The 18,921-nt window shown below is 36.8% G+C and overlaps 1 protein-coding gene across 1 annotated transcript; it reads right to left on the bottom strand.

The window, feature by feature from the left end:
* Window positions 1–1,310: 1,310 nt before the first annotated feature.
* LOC104087895 (inositol oxygenase 1-like) lies at window positions 1,311–4,525 on the bottom strand. The gene is made up of 10 exons (XM_009592459.4): window positions 4,339–4,525; window positions 4,124–4,226; window positions 3,424–3,505; window positions 3,089–3,293; window positions 2,494–2,606; window positions 2,275–2,397; window positions 2,078–2,147; window positions 1,882–1,960; window positions 1,716–1,797; window positions 1,311–1,563 (listed from the first exon to the last, which is right to left on the bottom strand). The coding sequence occupies exons 1-10, from the start codon at window positions 4,367–4,369 to the stop codon at window positions 1,537–1,539; spliced, it is 915 nt and encodes a 304-aa protein (XP_009590754.1). The 5' UTR covers window positions 4,370–4,525; the 3' UTR covers window positions 1,311–1,536.
* Window positions 4,526–18,921: the final 14,396 nt, after the last annotated feature.

Raw genomic sequence — 18,921 nt, 5'->3', positions numbered from 1 at the left:
ACATTGCGGGGTATGCTTTGATTTAACATCTTAAAGTTACTTCATCCGTTCACTTTTACTTGGCATGTTTTGACTTTTCACGTTCCTTAAGAAAAATAATAAATAAAATGCATAATTTACCATGGTACCCATATTAATTGATGCATATTTTATTAGATTTGAGAAAATGATTTGAAATGAGTAATAAATACTATAGGTATAAAAGGAAATTTCTTTTTGTCTTCTCTTGATATGTGTAAAGTGACAAATAAAAATAAAAATCTATTTTTAGTATACATGCCAAGTAAAAGTGAACGGAGGGAGTAAATACTACTGAAAAGAAAATTACCTCTTTTGAAAAATCTCAAATTTGACAAAGCTTCCAAACCTTCATTGTCATGAACCTTCAACCCAATTTGGAGGTTTGGGAGGTAAAAATGGCGATTTAGTTATCTCCAGCCCGGGGGCGGGGGTTTAATTTTTTTTGGTAGGTCGCCACTTGTTCCAGCGATCCTATAGCAATTGCATAAAAACTCAAATGCATCTTATGTTTGACCTAAGTAAATCAACGGACAATAGAAAGTCAAACAACTCTCTAAAAGTGGAGAAAAATTAATACTCCCTTCGGTACACATTATTTTATCCTTTTATTTTTGTTCAAAATAAGCATTTATTTATATAATCAAGAAAGAATTAATTTTATTTTTCCAAAATTTACCCTTATTTACATATTACAATGTGTTAGTATAACAATTAATTAAGATTAATTTGATAAATATATTTTTTTTTCTCTGAGAATTCGTATTTTCTTAACGAATGTGTCAAAGATACAATAATTATTTATTATGGACCGAAGCAAATAACAGGATAGGGGGAGAGAGAGAGAAGTGCACGACTCTCTAATCATTGAATTTGTCCGATCCAACATGCGTCTTTTGATATTATAAGAGTTTGTCTGTAATATCTTTCTCTGAAAACTTTTATCTTTCACTTGATAGGTAAACTTGATAGGCAAAACAGTAGGAAGAAATCTATTCAAATTTTTTACATGAAATTATTTCCTATACCTTAAACAATTTGTCTTAATTTGAACTTTCTTTCTCTTTTTCCTTTAAACGGATAAAGACAATATCTTTTATTTTCTTTCACTGCTCTGTGTTCAAGATTTATAGAGTAATTATTGCTCATGATGAGCAATGATTTGTAAGAAAATAATGAACTGAAATTGGGTCTTCAAATTGTCTTTATCCTTATTTTTCGTATGTTCATTTTTAAAGAGAATGCAGTTGCAATAGCAAAGGTCATTGATGTGGAAAGATATCGTAGAACAATTAAACTTAAATAACAACTTTATTCCATAGACAGACCATATTTACACCGCCCGAAACATTTAAAAAGACAGAAAGATATATAGATAAATAAATAAAACAAGCAATTTTACTCAACGATAGAGTTATACAGTCTTCGTTATTCCTCTACTATACCATCACATCTATAGTATTTTCTCATTTATTTTGTCAGCTCTTCCATATGTCTCTTTTCCATAAATTCAGCTCCTCACCATTTTAGCTTCGCCGGGAAATACTACAAGATAACATGCCAATCTATTAGAAAATCAGCAGAGTATATGCTAACCAAGAGGCCTATTGATTTCGAATCTGAATTAGTTGAACGAGTAATTTTCGCAAATGGAATGTAACGAAGTGTTACATTAGGCAGCAAAAGTTGTTACTCACCTTTTCAATGAGAGACATGTAGTAAGGCTTGACCTCTTCTACGTCAACCAAAACTTTGCTTTTGCTGTATAAGTCATATTTGCTGCAGACGCAGTATAGCAACACAATCAGGCACTAAGCATATAATTAATAGATTTAAAGAAGAATTAATAAGATGTAATCTTACTTAAAAATATGAAGCCACTTGAGATTTTCCTTATCTTCCTCATTCATTAGGTGCTTGTAAGCTCCAGATCTATGCAGGGCTGCAAGATTAAACAAATTCCATTAACATTAATTTGTCGGTAATAAATCTCTAAATTAAATTTTACAGAAATTTCAAGCGTCTCAATCTTAGTTTTTTGTTATTGTTTTTCACGTACCATAAAATGAATGGTATCTAATGATGAAAAGACCAGCTGATGGCAATGTTGTCTCATTCTCCTTTGCAACCTGCACGTGATTAAGACTACTAATTAAATCACGTACCATCTAATAATGACTGTCGTATCTTAGTCTATGTTATACAATCTTCAAATTATTCAGATTAATTAAAAGGATTCTGATATAAAGAATATACCAAATACATATAATCATCGTGTCCCCATGACATCATAACCTTGTCTAGTCCACAACCCTCTGAGTAAACTCCATATTTGGAATTGTAAGCTGGATTATTGTAGTCAGGATTTTCCTTAAAATACTGCATTAACAACCAAAATACTCAAAATTAGTTCTTTAGGGAAAAAAATAGTACTAACCAAAATTCAAATGCGATTTGATATTGTGAAAAAGAAACCTTGGAGTGAACAATAGAGTCATTGAAAGCACAGCCAACAGGATATGTGTCACCTACAACAGCCCATTGAGGAAGCTCTCCAAAGCTAGGAAGAAGCAGAACTTTTCCCAGATCTTATAGAACAAAAAAATAGTACATGAATCTTAGTTCATTTAATTTTAATACAACAAAAAATTTAAAAATCAATTGAATATATATAATTATTAATTTAGAACTCGGGTAACTGAAAAGATTAAAATCCCGAACAAGGGGCAAATTAAATTTATAGAAGAGATTATAGGGCACGTGAACTCATGGTTTCTCCGCAAAATTATATATTTTATGTACATATTTTCTAAAATTGGTATAATATTAACTGTTGACGCTCATGTTCCAAGGGTGAATGATGCACTTGATTGAAGATTGAGTTATTTACCAAGAGAAATAGAGATCAAGTCCCACTTAGTACATTTTTACCTCTTTTTTTAGTAGTGCGGCCATGTACTAGAAATCATAGATCTTCCACTTCCGATTATAATGATTATAATACTGAATATGAAATGAGTAAGAGTATTGGATTAATTAAAACTATAGTTGTGTTAAAGTGAATTAGTACCATGAATAAGGGCAGTCAAATGGAGCCAATCTTCGTCGGGGTAGTCTTTCCTAATGGCTTCAGCACTTTGTAACAAGTGTTGAATTTGAGGTTCGTCTAAATCAGGGTCACTATCATCGACAACATCGTTGAGTAGTTCGCAGCATTCCCAGATGCTCATTTCTGCCTTGTCACATTTTGCATATTTTTCCCTCATCTTTCTTATCTGCAACATATCAGGGTCAAAGTTAATGCACATGAAAAAAAGTTGGAAAATCCTAAAAGGAAACAAATGAAGCTGATATAATACTTATTTTATAAGCCAAATGAAGAAAAAGAAAAATAGAGTCACTTACATAATCATAGGTCTGATTTATGTGATTGATCTTGTAAAAAGTTTCTACCCCTTCTTGCCTTGCACTTTCTACATTGTAGTCCCTGTTTCAAATATTTCCAATCGGTCAATTTATGCCCCACAAAAAGAAAACACATCTTGAAAACAAGTTCTTTTCCTCTCTTTTTTTTTTCCTCCCGGAAAAAGAAAATTAAATAAAATAAAAAGAAAATTTAGAGATAATAGGCTGTTGGTTTATTTATTCAAAACTTCATTGGTTGAAGAAAATAGTACTGAATCTGAAGGACTATTTATTTCTTGTAACAGACAGCCACGGTAACAAGCTTTTCAGCAAATCCTGACTTGGGCTAATAAAACAGTAAACTTATTTAAATTTTAAACATCCTCATCAAATCAGAGCCATGTTTTTTTTTCCTTCTTCAGTTTTCCCAATTCTGAGCCATGTGTTCATATCACCAAATTTTGTCTTCGTGTTTACAATTAATCAAATGATTAATTAGTACAAATCTGAAAGTAATATGACGTCTTTGAATTTATTTATTTGTTTGTTCCGGTTAATCAGAGTAGGGGTTCTGATTTATGAATATCGTCCCAAATACACAAACATTTTGCCGGTAGATCTTTGTTTTTTTGCATATGATATTTCAAAGCAAAGATTAATAAGAGCTTAAGAAAATAAACCGCAAAAGTAAGACAATGACCTAAAGTTATGGCCAAACGCATTGGTTTCGGGCACCGCAAATCCACCATCCAATACCAATTCCTTTTCATTGTCGTGGAATTTCTTTTCCTCTGCTTGGATCTCTGAGGAAATTGTAGAACATTGTTTATGAACAAAAATATAAATTTCGAAGAACAAAAAAAAAAATCAATACATATATCAAAAAATTTAAAAAGTAAAGAGAGAAATCTTTACCAAACTGAGGCTGTTCAATGAGGATAGTCATGGTGAAAGAAAGATAGAGGCAACCAACAAACCAAAACACAAGGACCTAAATCTAAACTTTGAGTAATTGATAGTAATAAAGTAAAAGATAAAAAATAAAAAATAAAAATCAAAGAGGGACAATAGAGAAAGCAAAGGAAGGAAAATAGGCGGTGGCATTTTTTAGGTTAAAAGAAAGACAGTATTTATAACTGCCGGAAAGTCCTTCCCTGAGATTTCGGACGTCTTGAGTCCTTCCCTGAAAATCTCTCAAACTTATTTCAACTCCCCTAACTTTTTTTTCTATTTTTTATTACTATATAGTATTGTATTCATGTTTTCCAAGTGTTAGGATTACGTTAGGAGGATAAAACAACAATGTCACTACATACAAATCTCCACCCCCTTAGGCCTTAGCTTCTTCCTCTGTAAGTGTATTACTCCTATGAGAAAAGCCAGAGCAAGTTGCAACTCTAGGGGATGTGGGGCTGCCCATGCAAGTAGGTATGGAACTCCATTTTCTTTTTTCTTTTTCTTTGTTTTCGCACAAACAAAACAAATTTATTATTCATAGAATTAGGTAGACAAGTAATTAGTTCTTGTCATACTTTTAATCTCGTCCGCAATTTCACGCTTAACAAAAGACAAATTTATTATTCATCAAATTAGGCAGACAAGTAATTGTATATTAGTACACGTACTTTAAATCTAATATTTAACAAATGTTTTTATTTCATTGGAGATTTATATAATGGCAGAGCAGCATATAATCAAAGGATCGGTTGAATATTATTTGTCGTAATTTATATTGTGTATATATGAGAAAATATTAGTACTATTTTTTATACTATGTTAAATTTTAGAGATTTCCCAAAAATTGCTGTTGATATGAAAGTTTTTTTTCTAAATTTAGTCGACGTAAATAATAAAAATTTATGTAGCTGATCCTAATTTATTTGGGATTACATCGGTATTATATTTGTTGTCGCGGTAATTAGTTGGCAGTATTTTGGTGGAGGTAGGGTCCAAAATGACTCAGCTTTGAGTAGGATATCATATATCTACTTGATTACGTATTTCGAGGAACGGGACCCACTTCTGAGGTGGATCCCAGTCAAGGACTATGACTACTCTTCGCGAGCGCCGACGCTTTTTAGATATTTACCAGTTGTTCACGCCAATTTGTGGCCGTTAACTATTGGGCCGTAGCTGTTCAACTCCAATTAATTTTCAGAAATCACTATTCTTTGGTGATTATTAATTTTCTATAACTATCATATATAATTATTTATTATAGTTATTATTCAATTGTTATGGTAGTGTATTCATATAGTAGCAAAAGTCATCTTAAAAATAGGGGGTTACAACTGTACGCGACTGTATTCACATGTATTCGCGTCATGTATTCATGAATACAGTAACGACAATCACCTTAAAAATAGATTTGTCCAGCTATCTAATAACGAAAATATGATCAATTAGTGTGATACACGCCTAATATAACTCAACAAAATCAATTCTAATATGTCTCATTATCAACCCAATTAATTAGAATGATTTTTCAGTTGTATATAACTGTTGTATTTAACTTTTGTATTTAATGTGTTTCGATATTTGTTTTTTTACTGTTGCATTCATTAGATTTAATATTTGTATTTACCGTATTCACTATTTTATATTCAGTGTATTCAAATGTATTTGTATTAACAATATTTTAGTTATTCCTAATACATGTTATTGCTGATGTATTCAATATATTTCATTGGTTGTATTCACTGTATTTCTATTTGTATTCAATGTATTTTACTGTATTTTAAATTAAATGTATTCACTGTTTATATTCTATTCTATTTCAAAGTTTGTATTCAGTGTATTTTAATGTTTATATCATATATTCATGCATACTGTATGTACAATATACATGTGTATTCAGTTGTATTAAAAAAATACAGACCTTCGAAATCATAAATACATGCAAAAAAATATATTTATACAAAAATACAATGTGTTTGAGTGAATTTGTACAAAATACAATGTATTTGTATTATTGTATGTGACTAAAAAAGCAAAGAAGAGAAGAAAGTTCGTCGGAGATGGCGTTTTCCGACCAAGAAGAGAAGAAAGTTTGTCGAATTCGTACAACAAATTTCTGATAAGAGTTTATCACATTGCTCCTTTCCATTCGAAAAATTCACTCTTTTCTGTTTCCTGGCTGCCTTCTACTCTATTCTAATGTCTCGTCGGTCATCAATACTAGTTGCTCGAAGAGAGAGAGAGATTCTAATGTATCGTCGGCCATCAATACTAGGGTGTGTATCTTAAGTTGCTCGAATAGAGAGAAAGAAGGAAGAGAGAGAGAGAGAGAGAGAGAGAGAGAGAGAGAGAGAGAGAGAGAAGAAAAATTCTAAGAGAGAATCGTGTGTTAATTGAAAGAAAGAGAGAGGAAAAACATAAATATCGTATTTCATGCCTCAATGGTAGTATATACCATAAATACCTATTTTGCTATAAAATATAAAAGGTAGCTATAGAAAATAATATTTTAGAATGATTTTATTTTATAATAAATAGGTTGTATACCTTTGTTATATGAGGTAAAATTTCCTAAAAATAAGTCTATCCGACCCGTTTATAGTTGGTGGGATATTTACTTGTAGAGAGTGGTGATCACAAGAACTTGTATGGGACTGTGTGAAAATTATAAGGGCTCGATTGGTACAGGTATAAGAAATAACTAATTCCGAAATTAAATTTGAGATGAGTTTATCCTACGTTTGGTTGAGATAAAATCGCGGTATAATTAATTCTGAGATTAGTTATTCCAGGATTGTATTTTTTTATCCCCGTGAGACCCCATGAAAGGGTGAGATAATTAATTCTGGAATAATTAATTACTGGATAACTTATTTCTCAACCAAATGATCCCTAAGAGGTTAGTTTGATACATAAGATAAGGATAATAAATTCAGAATAAAGTTTGGAATTGATTTTATTTTATGTTTAGTTTGAAGTATTAGCTAATTTTGATACATTAAAATGATGAGATTAATTATTCAATATAAAAATTGATATAATTAATTTTATGAGATATCCCCATGAGATATCTTGGGATATCCCACCGTTGTGCCAATTGACCTTTAAAGAGAATGGCTTGGAGGGACCGAAAGTGGGTGCAATATCTGAAGAAGAAATGTAATTAGTTTGAGGGGTTGAATGCAAACAGACTTTTGATACATAATTAAATACGCATAAAGTATTTAAATAATCCTACATATATTATTAAAAAAAAAGTAGTCTAAAAGGTTTTAATTATATATATATATATATATATATATATATATCCGAATTGTAATAACTGATGCACTTACATCTGCTGTTGAAAAATTGGATTCACTTATGAGAAAACTCTTAGGTGAAGATACCTGTCAATTTGTTGAACTAATAAAACAAAACGTGCTTTTGTCACCAAATCGGTGGGCTGTGTGCTCGGGCGACACCTCAATCATCATTCCTCTTTTGATATCCTCTCCTAACCGTACTTATAGCATATTTGGTCAAGCTTATAAAATCAGTTTATTTTTAAAAAAAAAATTAAATTTTTTTAATAAGAAATAATTTATATTTGACTAATTAGTTTAAAAAGTATTTTTAAACAGTAATTAATATTAACCAAACTTTTAAAAAGTACTTCTAAATTTATTTTCTCAAATATATTTTTTAAAAACAAGTGCTGTTGGAAAGAAATTACTTTTTTCTACCACTCAAAAATTACTTATACTTCTACTTAAAAGTACTTTTTTTTTCTTCTAAAAGTTTGACCAAACATCTTAACTTTGAGAGAAAAATACTTTTGGGGCAAAAAAATCACGTATCGCTAAGAAGAAGCTTGGCCAAACAGACTATTATTTGTGTTGTATACTACTCCTATCTTTTTTAGTTTTGTTTACCCCAAAATTGGATAATAATTAAATTTGTACGCGATTTTAAGAATACGTGGTTTGATTCAACAAAAATAGTAAAGAATATTAGATAATGAATTAAAGAAGAAATAAGCGATCAAACCAATTGTGATGTTATGGCCAAGCCTGAACTTAGATTGAACAATGACCTCATTCTCAATTGGACCTCGGTTCCAGCCCAGTCGTGAACGAAAAATAGAATAAGTGAACAAGAACTTTAACAGTAGCTAAAAGGCAAAAAATAAACTTGTATTGCTTTGATTTACGTGTTACAATGTGTCTTACAAAAGAAAAAATTCACTTTTATATAGTAGGAGAGTTTCATCCTTAGTGTAAGTCTAAAAAAGGTAAGAATCTTCCTTTTTCAGTAATTACTAGTCCATAATCGACCTCGAGCGAAATCCGTGCTGTGATATCCGGTTGAGTGCGAATATCACGACCCTCTATCCGTCATGTGTAACCGTTTATCGTATTTCTCAAAGTCTTAGAACTCATTCTCGGCCCGGGGCGCGTCACTTTATCATACCCGATAGCGAGCACATCGTTCACTCTTCTTGAATCTCAATACGAAGGGTCTCTAACCTCGATTACAATCTCGTGCATCCGTGCCCTTCCTCCATTTTCTCACCCGAAAATGGGGGTAGACATTATCCCCGATTTTACCCGTACATAGATAGTCCTCTCGTTTTCCGGAGAGTAGGTTTATCGAAATGATGCGAAGCGATAGATGAACCCTCGTACGTTACAACCAAGATGGCGGGTCAATCGAAAAGTCCCATCAGTCTTGTCATTCTGACTTTGGAGACGTGTCAGCCGCCGGTTGACTGTCCTCGAATGCGAAACGTCACGCATTGATTGTTCTTCCTCTATAAAAGTTCCGACCTTTTTTCACTTCTTTCACTTTTCGATTCCAGAATTTACCCTCGAACTCTTTAATTGCTTTTAACTCCTCCAAATCTTCATACATTGCTCCTTAAACCTTCATATCTTCATCTTTCAATCCTCATACATTTTCTTTGGATCTTCAACCCAGACCTTATACCTTCATACCATCTTCAAATCTTCATATTTTTCTTCAAACCTTCATATTTCCCAGATTATGATGGCGAAAACCTCCAAGTCAGTGCCTCAGCAGATTGCTCCTTCATCTTCCCACCCGACCACAGATGCCGAGGTGGCCGTTTCCGAGGTGGCTCAGGAGCCCCCTTGAAGAATTTTATACCTGGGATCTGCTCTATCGGGAACGACTTCAACATCGAGAAGGCCTCTAGTCAACAGGACCGAGGCGAGAGAGCATGGAGATACATATGCTCCGTTACTGAGGAAACACTACCCATAGTCCGAGCAGACTGTAACTGGGAGGGTAAGGAGGTAGTCATCCTCGGGCTTGATGACGATATCACTACTCATGTGGAGAGGTACTTAAGTGGTTACACTTACCCTTTCATGCTCGACCCGGTAGATCCCATAGTCCCTGCCTTATGCAAAAGGTACGAGGTATGCCTTGGGCAAATCCATCCGTCCTTTTGGAGGATCGTGATCCTCTTACGAAATTTCAAGAACAATACTGAAGCCACTCAGTTCACCCTCGACCACCTACTCCAACTATACAGTCCCCGAATCTTCCAAGGGGGCCTGATCAAGCTTGTTCGCCGAGCAAGCAAGGCTCCGTTCTTGAGCATCGACGAGGACTGAGATCGAGGATGGCAGGGTAGTTCGTTCGGGTAAAAACTGAAGACCTCATCTCTTCCGAGTTTCTGCCATTCCCCGAGAAGTGGAACGCATCCCGTAAGTATTTTCCTTCTCGAGTATTTGTCATTTCCTTTTGTTCTTTCTCTCATTGCATATGTTTGTCGCCGTGCAGCTGTTGCCCAAGTTCCCAATGCAGTTTTGTGCTTCAAGGAGTGGATCGAGGGGATCTGCAAATAGATGCCATACTCCAAGCACACATGGCGTAAGCTCTCGAAGGGAAAATGGGTGGCCCGTTCCCATGGTGAGGTTATTTCCCGAATAATTTCTTTCGTACTTTTAGCTTACACATTACCAAGCCTTCTTTTTTCTTACAGGTTTGCCCAAGACCACCGAACTCAGGCCGTTGGATGAGGACGAGGATCCGTCCTCGTTTGCCGAACCCTCCGTTTGGGGATAGCCCGGGTCTGGCGCAAAGGAGGAGAAGAAAAAGAAGAAGAAGAAAAAAGAAAGTCCTCGGGTTCCCCGAATGCCAAGGTGAAGAAGAAGAAAGTGACCATCCGGGTTCAGAAAACCAAGAAGGGCACTAAGTCCAGGGCACTGGACTCTGATTCCCTCTACCGTATGAGGGATGAGCCCGAGGATGACGGCCTTTTTATTGCTCATGGGTCGACCCTTAACAAGGGGGAGCAGGCGATGACCGGGAAAGGGGACCACGAGGTTTATTCCCCTCTAACTTGGGAACCAGAGGAAGAGACAGAGGCTACAGCCCCCAGGAAGCGGCTCCTGTCCCGAAAGAGGCAGCTGGTGTCATTGACATCGTGGAGACACCCTCCTATACTGAGTCCATGCTCGAAGAGGCCCAAGCGGGGAAAAAAAAGTCAAACGACATGGTGGAGGCCAAGACGACGCCATTAACACGTTCTTCGATGGCATAGATATGGACGCACTGGAGGACTTTTTCAGTCTTGGTCACCTGGAGGTCCCAAAAAATGATGTGCCATCAGGAGAGAGCGAGCCGAGTTCGAGCCCAAAACTAGTGAAGCAATATCCTGCTCTGATCGTGGACCTCGAGCGCAAGAGAACGGTCGTTCTTATAATCCCGAAGGACGCCCGAGTCTTATTTGCTCTGGTGGGCATAGCCAGCTACCTTCGATGCTCGGTGACTAAGAAGGACCAGGCAAAGATGAACGAAGTGTGCACGTCGAGCTTCTTCAATGAGGCGCAACAGGTGCTGAATCGGGTAAGGCGCCAGCCCTTTGTACCCCTTTGTGAATCTTACTTTGGTTTTTGTTGTGCTCTATTAACTTCATTATTTTTTCAAGCTTCAGTACTTCATCATGAAAGTTTCCTCTGGTCCCGCTTGGAGATCAGCCCGCTCGAGTTCGAGCTCAAAGAGAAGGTCCGAAAGAAGGACATATATAGGGCTCTTAGTGAGCAGCAAGACGAGGCCCTCAAGGACCTCTTGATTCTTCAGGCCGAGATGGAAAAAGCCTAGAAGGAGGCCTCGACCCTAAAGCAGGAATACGCCGATTTGGTTGAGAAGGTAAAGATCTTTGAGGCTAAAAATGAGTATCTAGTCGTGGTGAGTAACAAAATAACTTCGCATGTCCAAGAGAAGATAGAACTGATCAACCAGCTTTGGGCTGAGATAGATGAGGTCCAGGCCACGACCGAGGCATGGAGGGGCAGGATAGACTTGCTGGCTTCGGAGAAAGAAGCTGCAAAAGTGGAGCTGGCATCGGCCGAGAACCAACTCCAGGTGGCAGAGGGCAAAGCCGATAAGTGGTCTCAGCTAAATGATGATCTCCGGGCATAGATGAGCTTGGCCGTTACCGAACGGGATGACCTTGGGCAAGAATATGCCGCACTGAGGACCAAATTGTGCAACCTCTTCTAGCGTCGAGGAGAGGTTGATATGGTGGTAGCCGAGACCCGCTTAAAGATGAAGACTGAGTACATAAAGCGACTATCCCAGAGAGAGATCCTTGAATAGATCCATGCCCGAGGTTTTGACCTATCGACCGAGATTGAGGAAGCCAGGAGACTCGAGGCAGAGGCAAAGGAGCTCTACAAGCCTGAGGGTTCCGACTATTCTGGCGACGAGTCGAGCCCCAGTGAAGACCAGGCATAGATGCCTTAGTTCTTTTTCAATTTTTCCTTATGTATGTTTTTCTTTATTTCGAGGCCATTCTATTGTGCCTTTGTAAACATATTTTGGAATATATAAAATTTTCTCATTTTTGGCAATACCGTGTCTTTACTTTTCCGGCATCTTGCAATTTTCTATTTGCGTATTATTTTTAATGCCTTAGCATAAAATCAGATATAGTTCAAGAGCATTCATTTTTTGAAGGTCCGGACGGAGCCCGACTTCTATGCAATTTCAGGTTACTTGTGGCTTCGAATCTTCGGTAAAACCGAAGGCCTTTAAGATGCTAAAGTGTTTTTAGATGATGTTTTTGCTGAGGGCAACCTTTTAATTGGTTTCAATTTTTAGTAAGGGCCTTACTTTCTGGTTACGGACATTGGACGTCTCTTATCCGTTTTTATGGTGGCTGTAGCCTTTCATATTCGGGCACCGCCTAATGGGCTTGGTGCCTCCGGGATTAGGTAGCCCGAATCATCCGAATTTGCTTTGGACGATAGTTCCCAAGTATGGGTAGCCCTTGGGATTGAAAGTCCCCGAGCAGGGGTAGTCCGTGGGCTTTAGGCTTTAGGATCCAGGATCGAAGAAGAAAAATACGAAGTAACAAAGTGTGAGGGAAGTAGAAATTTCTTTCATTGCTTAATATACAAGGTACATGATCGAAGGCGCATAAAACTTGTGTAGTGGCTTGAGTGGACTATGTGGGCATAGTTCATATGACCGTTTGACCTTTACAATGAATCCTAAACACCAAGCCTTAGCTTTTGGTACATACAATTTTTTTTCCCCTTGCTAAAGATCTTAATTTGGGGGTAATGGCCCCCAATATTCGAGGCTGAACTCGTAAGGGCTCGGATACTGTTGATCTGATGTAAACGATCATCGATTCCGGTTTAAGACCGATCTTCAAAACTAAGGTAGCATGTTTATTGTTTCTTCGTTAAAAACCTTGCAGAAAAATCCACTTCAGGAAAAAATCGGTTCAAGGGAAAAAGAGTGCAAAACGTGCTTTCAGACCTAATAGCCGCATCCGTCCTTGGCCGATTACTTGCATACGTTAGTCCGATTTATAACAAAATTAAAAAAGGAATTAAGTCCGTACCTTAGTAGTAGTACCGCTTTAAATGTGTCACATTCCATTATTTGGTAGTTGTACACCGTTTCCCGCTTCGAGTTTATACGAGCCTTTGTCGGTTATTTCGATAACTTGATGCGGTCCTTCCCAATTCGGGCCCAGTTTCCCTTTGTTCGGGATCCTGGTGTGTAGTGTTACCTTTATTAATACTAAGTCCCTGACTTGAAAGTGTCGGAGGCTGGCTCTTCGGTTGTAATACCTTTCTATTCGCTGCTTCTGGGCGGCCAACCGGACCAGGACAACCTCCCACCTTTCATCCAATAGTTCCAAGCTCGTGATCAGGGCCTCGCCATTTGGCTCTTCGGTAGAATACTAGAACCTTAGGCTCGGTTCTCCCACCTCGACTAGTATTAAGGCTTCAGCTCCGTAGACTAAAGAAAATGGGGTGGCCCCGGCGCTTGATTTCAAAGTCGTATGGTATGCCTATAGGACTTCAGACAAGATTTCCTTCCATTTTCCTTTCGAACTGGTCCGTCTCTTTTTCGATTTTGGAGTATAGTTTTGTTCGTCGATTTCACCTGCCCGTTCTGGTGACGTCCAATCCTACACCTCTAAAGAAAGCGTAGTACGGTCGTTAGCAGTAATAAACCCAACAAAGGTTGGGGTCGAATCCCATAAGGAGTAGGTGTGTGTTAGAGTGTCCAAATGCATGTAAACTTAGTAATTCTTAATGTAATCTTCAAACAAATAGTGGTTGTTCAATTACTTCTAAAGTTACTTCTAAAATTACTACAAAAATTAGTATAGGAATTTTATCGAACACTTGGCGTGCGAGTAAAGATGTAGTTGTAACAAATAAGAGAAATACGCTAGGATTGTGTTACACCCCATGTTTTCGTACATTAAAGTATGTCATAAATAAATTAATGGAAGCTCGGAAATGAGACGTTACATCCTGCATTTTCGAACGTTAAAGTTTCGTCGTAGGTTAATCGACGCAAGTTCGGGAATGAAATTTATTTTGTGATTATAAGCATTATGCTGTTTTAAACAAGTGATGAGTAAATTGGTGAAGGTGAGAGGATAAGCAAATCGAAGAAAATGAATTTCATCGAAGTTTGACATTTTGGGATAAAATATGGCCCGAGCTAAAATACCCGGTATTTATGGACTAGTACCATACAAGATACCCCATGGCCATGATAGTAAGGTGTATAAAGTATGTTAAAAGTGAGTAGCATTTTAAGTAATTGTAGATAATTCTTAATTATGTGGGTAATTGGTTAATTATTAGGAAATATGATATTACATAATTAATTAAGGATTAGTGGTTGATTAATAATGATTTTGGATAAAGTTTGAACTCCATAACATGGAAGCAAACCCATCTAAGGATTGTGACTCATAAGTCACTATGATTATGTGGAAAGACTTAAAGAGCATGAGTCATACAAATTAAATAAAGAAATGGGCATTTTGGCTTCTTTGGACATTAGATATTCAAGTAGTAATGATAATAATTTCTTAATAGAAAGGTGGCATCATAAGTGAGTACGTGTAAGTCCTTTAGTATTTGGCTTCATTGGACTTAAAGAAACAAAGTAAGAGATCTTATACCATTTGTTTCCTAATTCAACAATTTCAAACAGAACACTCAATCTAGCAAGTTTTCTGTAAGAAGTCTTATAACATCTTCCTAATTTAAGCATTTCAAACAGACGCTACACTTAGCAAGTTTTCAACAAATCTCATTCTCAAAAATACTTCAAATCAGATTCTAAACCTTACACTAGCAACGTGATTCTTCAAATTCCTACACAAAAAAAAAAATCCAACAAGAATTATTGAAATCATAGCAACGTAAAATTTTGCGGTTCTAAAGGAGTACGGTGCAACCTTTTTCAAGAATATCATACGGACTTTTCCCTAATAAAGGTATGTTAAGGCTATCCCTTCTTTCTTTTTGGCATGATCCTGATACAAACGAAACGAGCAAAAAATGTAACTTTCATAAATGACTCTATTCATAGAAATACTAGGAGTATCTATATTCTTAATTCCCCATGTGAATTGTTATTATTATATCCTCTGTTCATGGGTTCCAGAAAAATATGTATTTTATAAAGTTTGTCCGAAAGGAATATTAATTTTATGATATTCGAGAAGTCTTATTAACGTATTTCTTATGCATTTCATGCATTTATACATGTATATTGAACCATGATCAGAAGGCGTTATATATGCGTATATTATATGTATATGGGATATGGGAAAATGTTAAGGCGTTATATACGCACCACCACCTGATCAGCTGGTATACGTTGATGATTTTGCCCACAGTGGCTGAGATGATATGATGGGATGCCCTCAGAGGCTTGATGATGTTATGTACGCATATACCTATGCATGGTATGACATTTATATGCACATGCATGACATTATAAATTTTCATGATTCACAGAGCTATTCAGAATTACAGGTTGAGTTCTTTACTCCATGTTTCTTTCATGTCTTTTATATGCTACTGCCATGCCTTACATACTCGGTACTTTATTTTTACTGACATTCCTTTTGCCTGGGGACGCTGCGTTTCATGCCTGCAGGTCCCGATAGACAGGTTGAGAGTTCTCCTAGTAGGCTATCAGCTCAGCATAAGGTGTTTGTGCACTCCACTTGCTCCGGAGTTGCCTATTTGGTCAGTATGATTTGAATATGTGTTGTTTGTTATGGCGGGGCTCTGTCCCGACCTTTATGATATTTATGTACTCTGAGAGGCTTGTATACAAATGTCATATATACGAATACTAGTATGGCCTTATAGGCCAGTATGTCATATGTATAAATCAGTATATCAAGTTGGGTCACCCTATATTGAGTATTTCCTTATGTTTTATTCTACTTATCTCACGACAGCCTCTCCGGCTCAATTACCTATGATAATATGATATGAAAGATACATTACGTTGGTACTCGGTTGAGTAAGGTACTGATTGCCCGTTGCGGCCCATCGGTTTGGGTCGTGACAGAAGTGGTATCAGAGCAGTTCTGTCCTAGGGAGTCTACAAGCCGTGTCTAGTAGAGTCTTGTTTATGGGTGTGTCATGCACCACACTTATAAGCAGGAGGCTACAGGGAATTCAGGACTGTCACTCTTTCTTCTTACTCTAGATCGTGTGGTAGAGCTCAGTTGTAAGAACTCAATTTCCTAAATGCTATCCTAGTCATAATACAACGATGCCTAGATTCAGAACGACAGTTGGTAAGAGATATAGCTGTGGAAGAGTTGAGTCAGAGGGACTCAATTTTTGCATCATGCTTATGATGGATAAACATGAGGTATTCAGCAGATCATGTCTGTACTAAGACGTGTAAGCCTCTTGATAAGGAGCCTTAAGGCAAGAATATTTATCCACCTTTATGGCGAAAGACAATGAGATATTCAGAAGATAAATACAAGTTTCAAGGAGTAAAAGAAACAAGATGAAGAAAGGTACGAGGTACCCAGTTAATAAAGATTATCATTATTCAGGAAGGGAGATATAAGCATTTTGAGTTACCTTCAACAGTGACAGATGTATGTACAATTGGCCACACCGATCTCAGTTATGCCATATGGGAGCTAACCGACATATTTTAAGAGAAGGACGGGTTATCAGGATCCGGTTGAGGATAGAGTAACCCAAAATAGTGGATGGATTGGTAGAGTTAGTTGACAATTTCAGAAGGATGGTGCAAACATGGTAATGGATCTCCTTGTGAGACACCTCGATGGTGCACCCTAAAATAGTACAGCTAGATATGAATACTACAAAGATAAGCACTGGAAGCCTGGAAGGGATAAATATTATCTTAGTGTGACTCCCATCCCTAGTAGAGAGAGAATGTTAGGCAACCGAAGAGCCAGTGGATGGAGCAAGGGGAGCTAAAAGCAAAACAATGTCTTGTTGAAGTTTTCGGAATAAAGCGATAGACATAAATATAAGCGGGAAATAAGAAGAAAGTTAATGAAGCATTATGAGTAAGTTGTGATACATAGATGACAACGGTAGATCAAAAAGATGACAGTATTATAGAGTCTATAGTCAAGTGAAGGAAAGGACGAGAGATGACATGCCTTGAGACGACAAAAGAGTATAGGCCATAAAGTCGTATCCTCATTTTGAGAAATACGTTCGTGATGCTAACGTGATTACCAGAAGAAAAAAAAATTAGACCTCTAAGTAATAGAAATCAATATGGACTGGTGAACAAGATAAACTAAACATGAATTAAGGACCGAGTGATTTGATAATGGTCGGTATCATGAGAATTTTAGATTTGCATTCCAATGATAATAGAATCGACAACAGAAGATGATTCATAAGAAATTCAGAGAAAGGTCATTCAAGAAGACGCTTCCCTAAAGCAAGCAAGGTGAGTAAGGTTAAGCTTAAGGGACTGTGTGTGCCAATTACACTAAGTGTCACCCTCATGAATAAGGAATTTTGTTATCCTTTGTACTGGAGGATTACCACGAGGCGAGTAAGGATCATCGATGATGTGAAAAGACGTCAAAGATGAGAGGGTAAAACATCTATACGTAGATCATCGTAGCACTAAATCTTAGTGCTCCCCTAAAGGGGGGAATATGGTGTGATGTGGGATTAGGTCATAATTAAGTAGTTCTAGTAACTATGGAAATGGTAAAGGAAGAATGTGATAAGAATGAAAAAGGGACGAGAGTGCACTGATTCAAAGCCTACAGATATGCTACGATTCCAGAACATTATGCAAACACGACGTCAAGGAAAGGAAGTAAGGGTCCCTGCCCAAGATGTTATTGATAGACGAGGAGTCAGTGCGAGACGTAAGTTAAGACAAAGGAAATAACCCAAGAAAGATTACACGGAATATTGATATGAGAATGGGCCAACGAGTAGTCAGTAGTTGATTCAGGAGAAGCCTAGTTATGGCTAGACAAGAAGATACGGACAAATCAACAGATCGTGCAAGATACAAATAGTGAACCCCAATATAAAGCATTCAGTCTCGCAGGTATGATATTGTAACCTTGAGAAATACTCAAATAGGAGTCGGGGTAGTTAAAAGTACTGTATGTTGAGTATTACAGAAATAAAAGAGAATACCGTTGGGAAGACAGTAAAAATATCAGTTTCAGAAGCAACCCTACAAGCACAAGAGTGTGGAGATAAGTAACTACGGCCATTAAATAGGAGAGGAAGAACATCAAAAATTCCGTCAAGCATACAATGTAATAAGCTCATAGTTTTACAAGAGTCAGAGGATCCTCCCTAAGTACTACAACGAAAGACTAGCTGAGGAAATAAGGAAGAAGGCTTCAACCTAAGTACAATGACCTAAAGAGGAAATGGTCGTGTAACAACAGTCTCACAACAACATTATAAGAACTCCAAAGGAAAATGGTACATACCATGGCTAATGAACGGGAAGTAAAATTAAAAGTAATATTCGAGATCATATGAGTTGCACGAAAACTCTGGCATGCATAGGAACTAAGATAAGCTAAGTATGCATGCAACAAGAGGGTAGAAAGACCAGGAAAAGTAATAGGTTACGTTAAAGAAAGATAAGAAGGAACGAGAGGAATTATTCGATCAATGATCCCGAGTTGGCGACGTTATGAATGCACTTAAGAGTTTGGAGTTTTATACCTGCAGCATATATAGCCGTAGAAGATTATGG

Source organism: Nicotiana tomentosiformis, chromosome 6 (genome assembly GCF_000390325.3).
Source record: "Nicotiana tomentosiformis chromosome 6, ASM39032v3, whole genome shotgun sequence".
Classification (NCBI taxonomy): Eukaryota; Viridiplantae; Streptophyta; class Magnoliopsida; order Solanales; family Solanaceae; genus Nicotiana; species Nicotiana tomentosiformis.
This window is presented reverse-complemented; position numbering and strand designations above follow the sequence as displayed.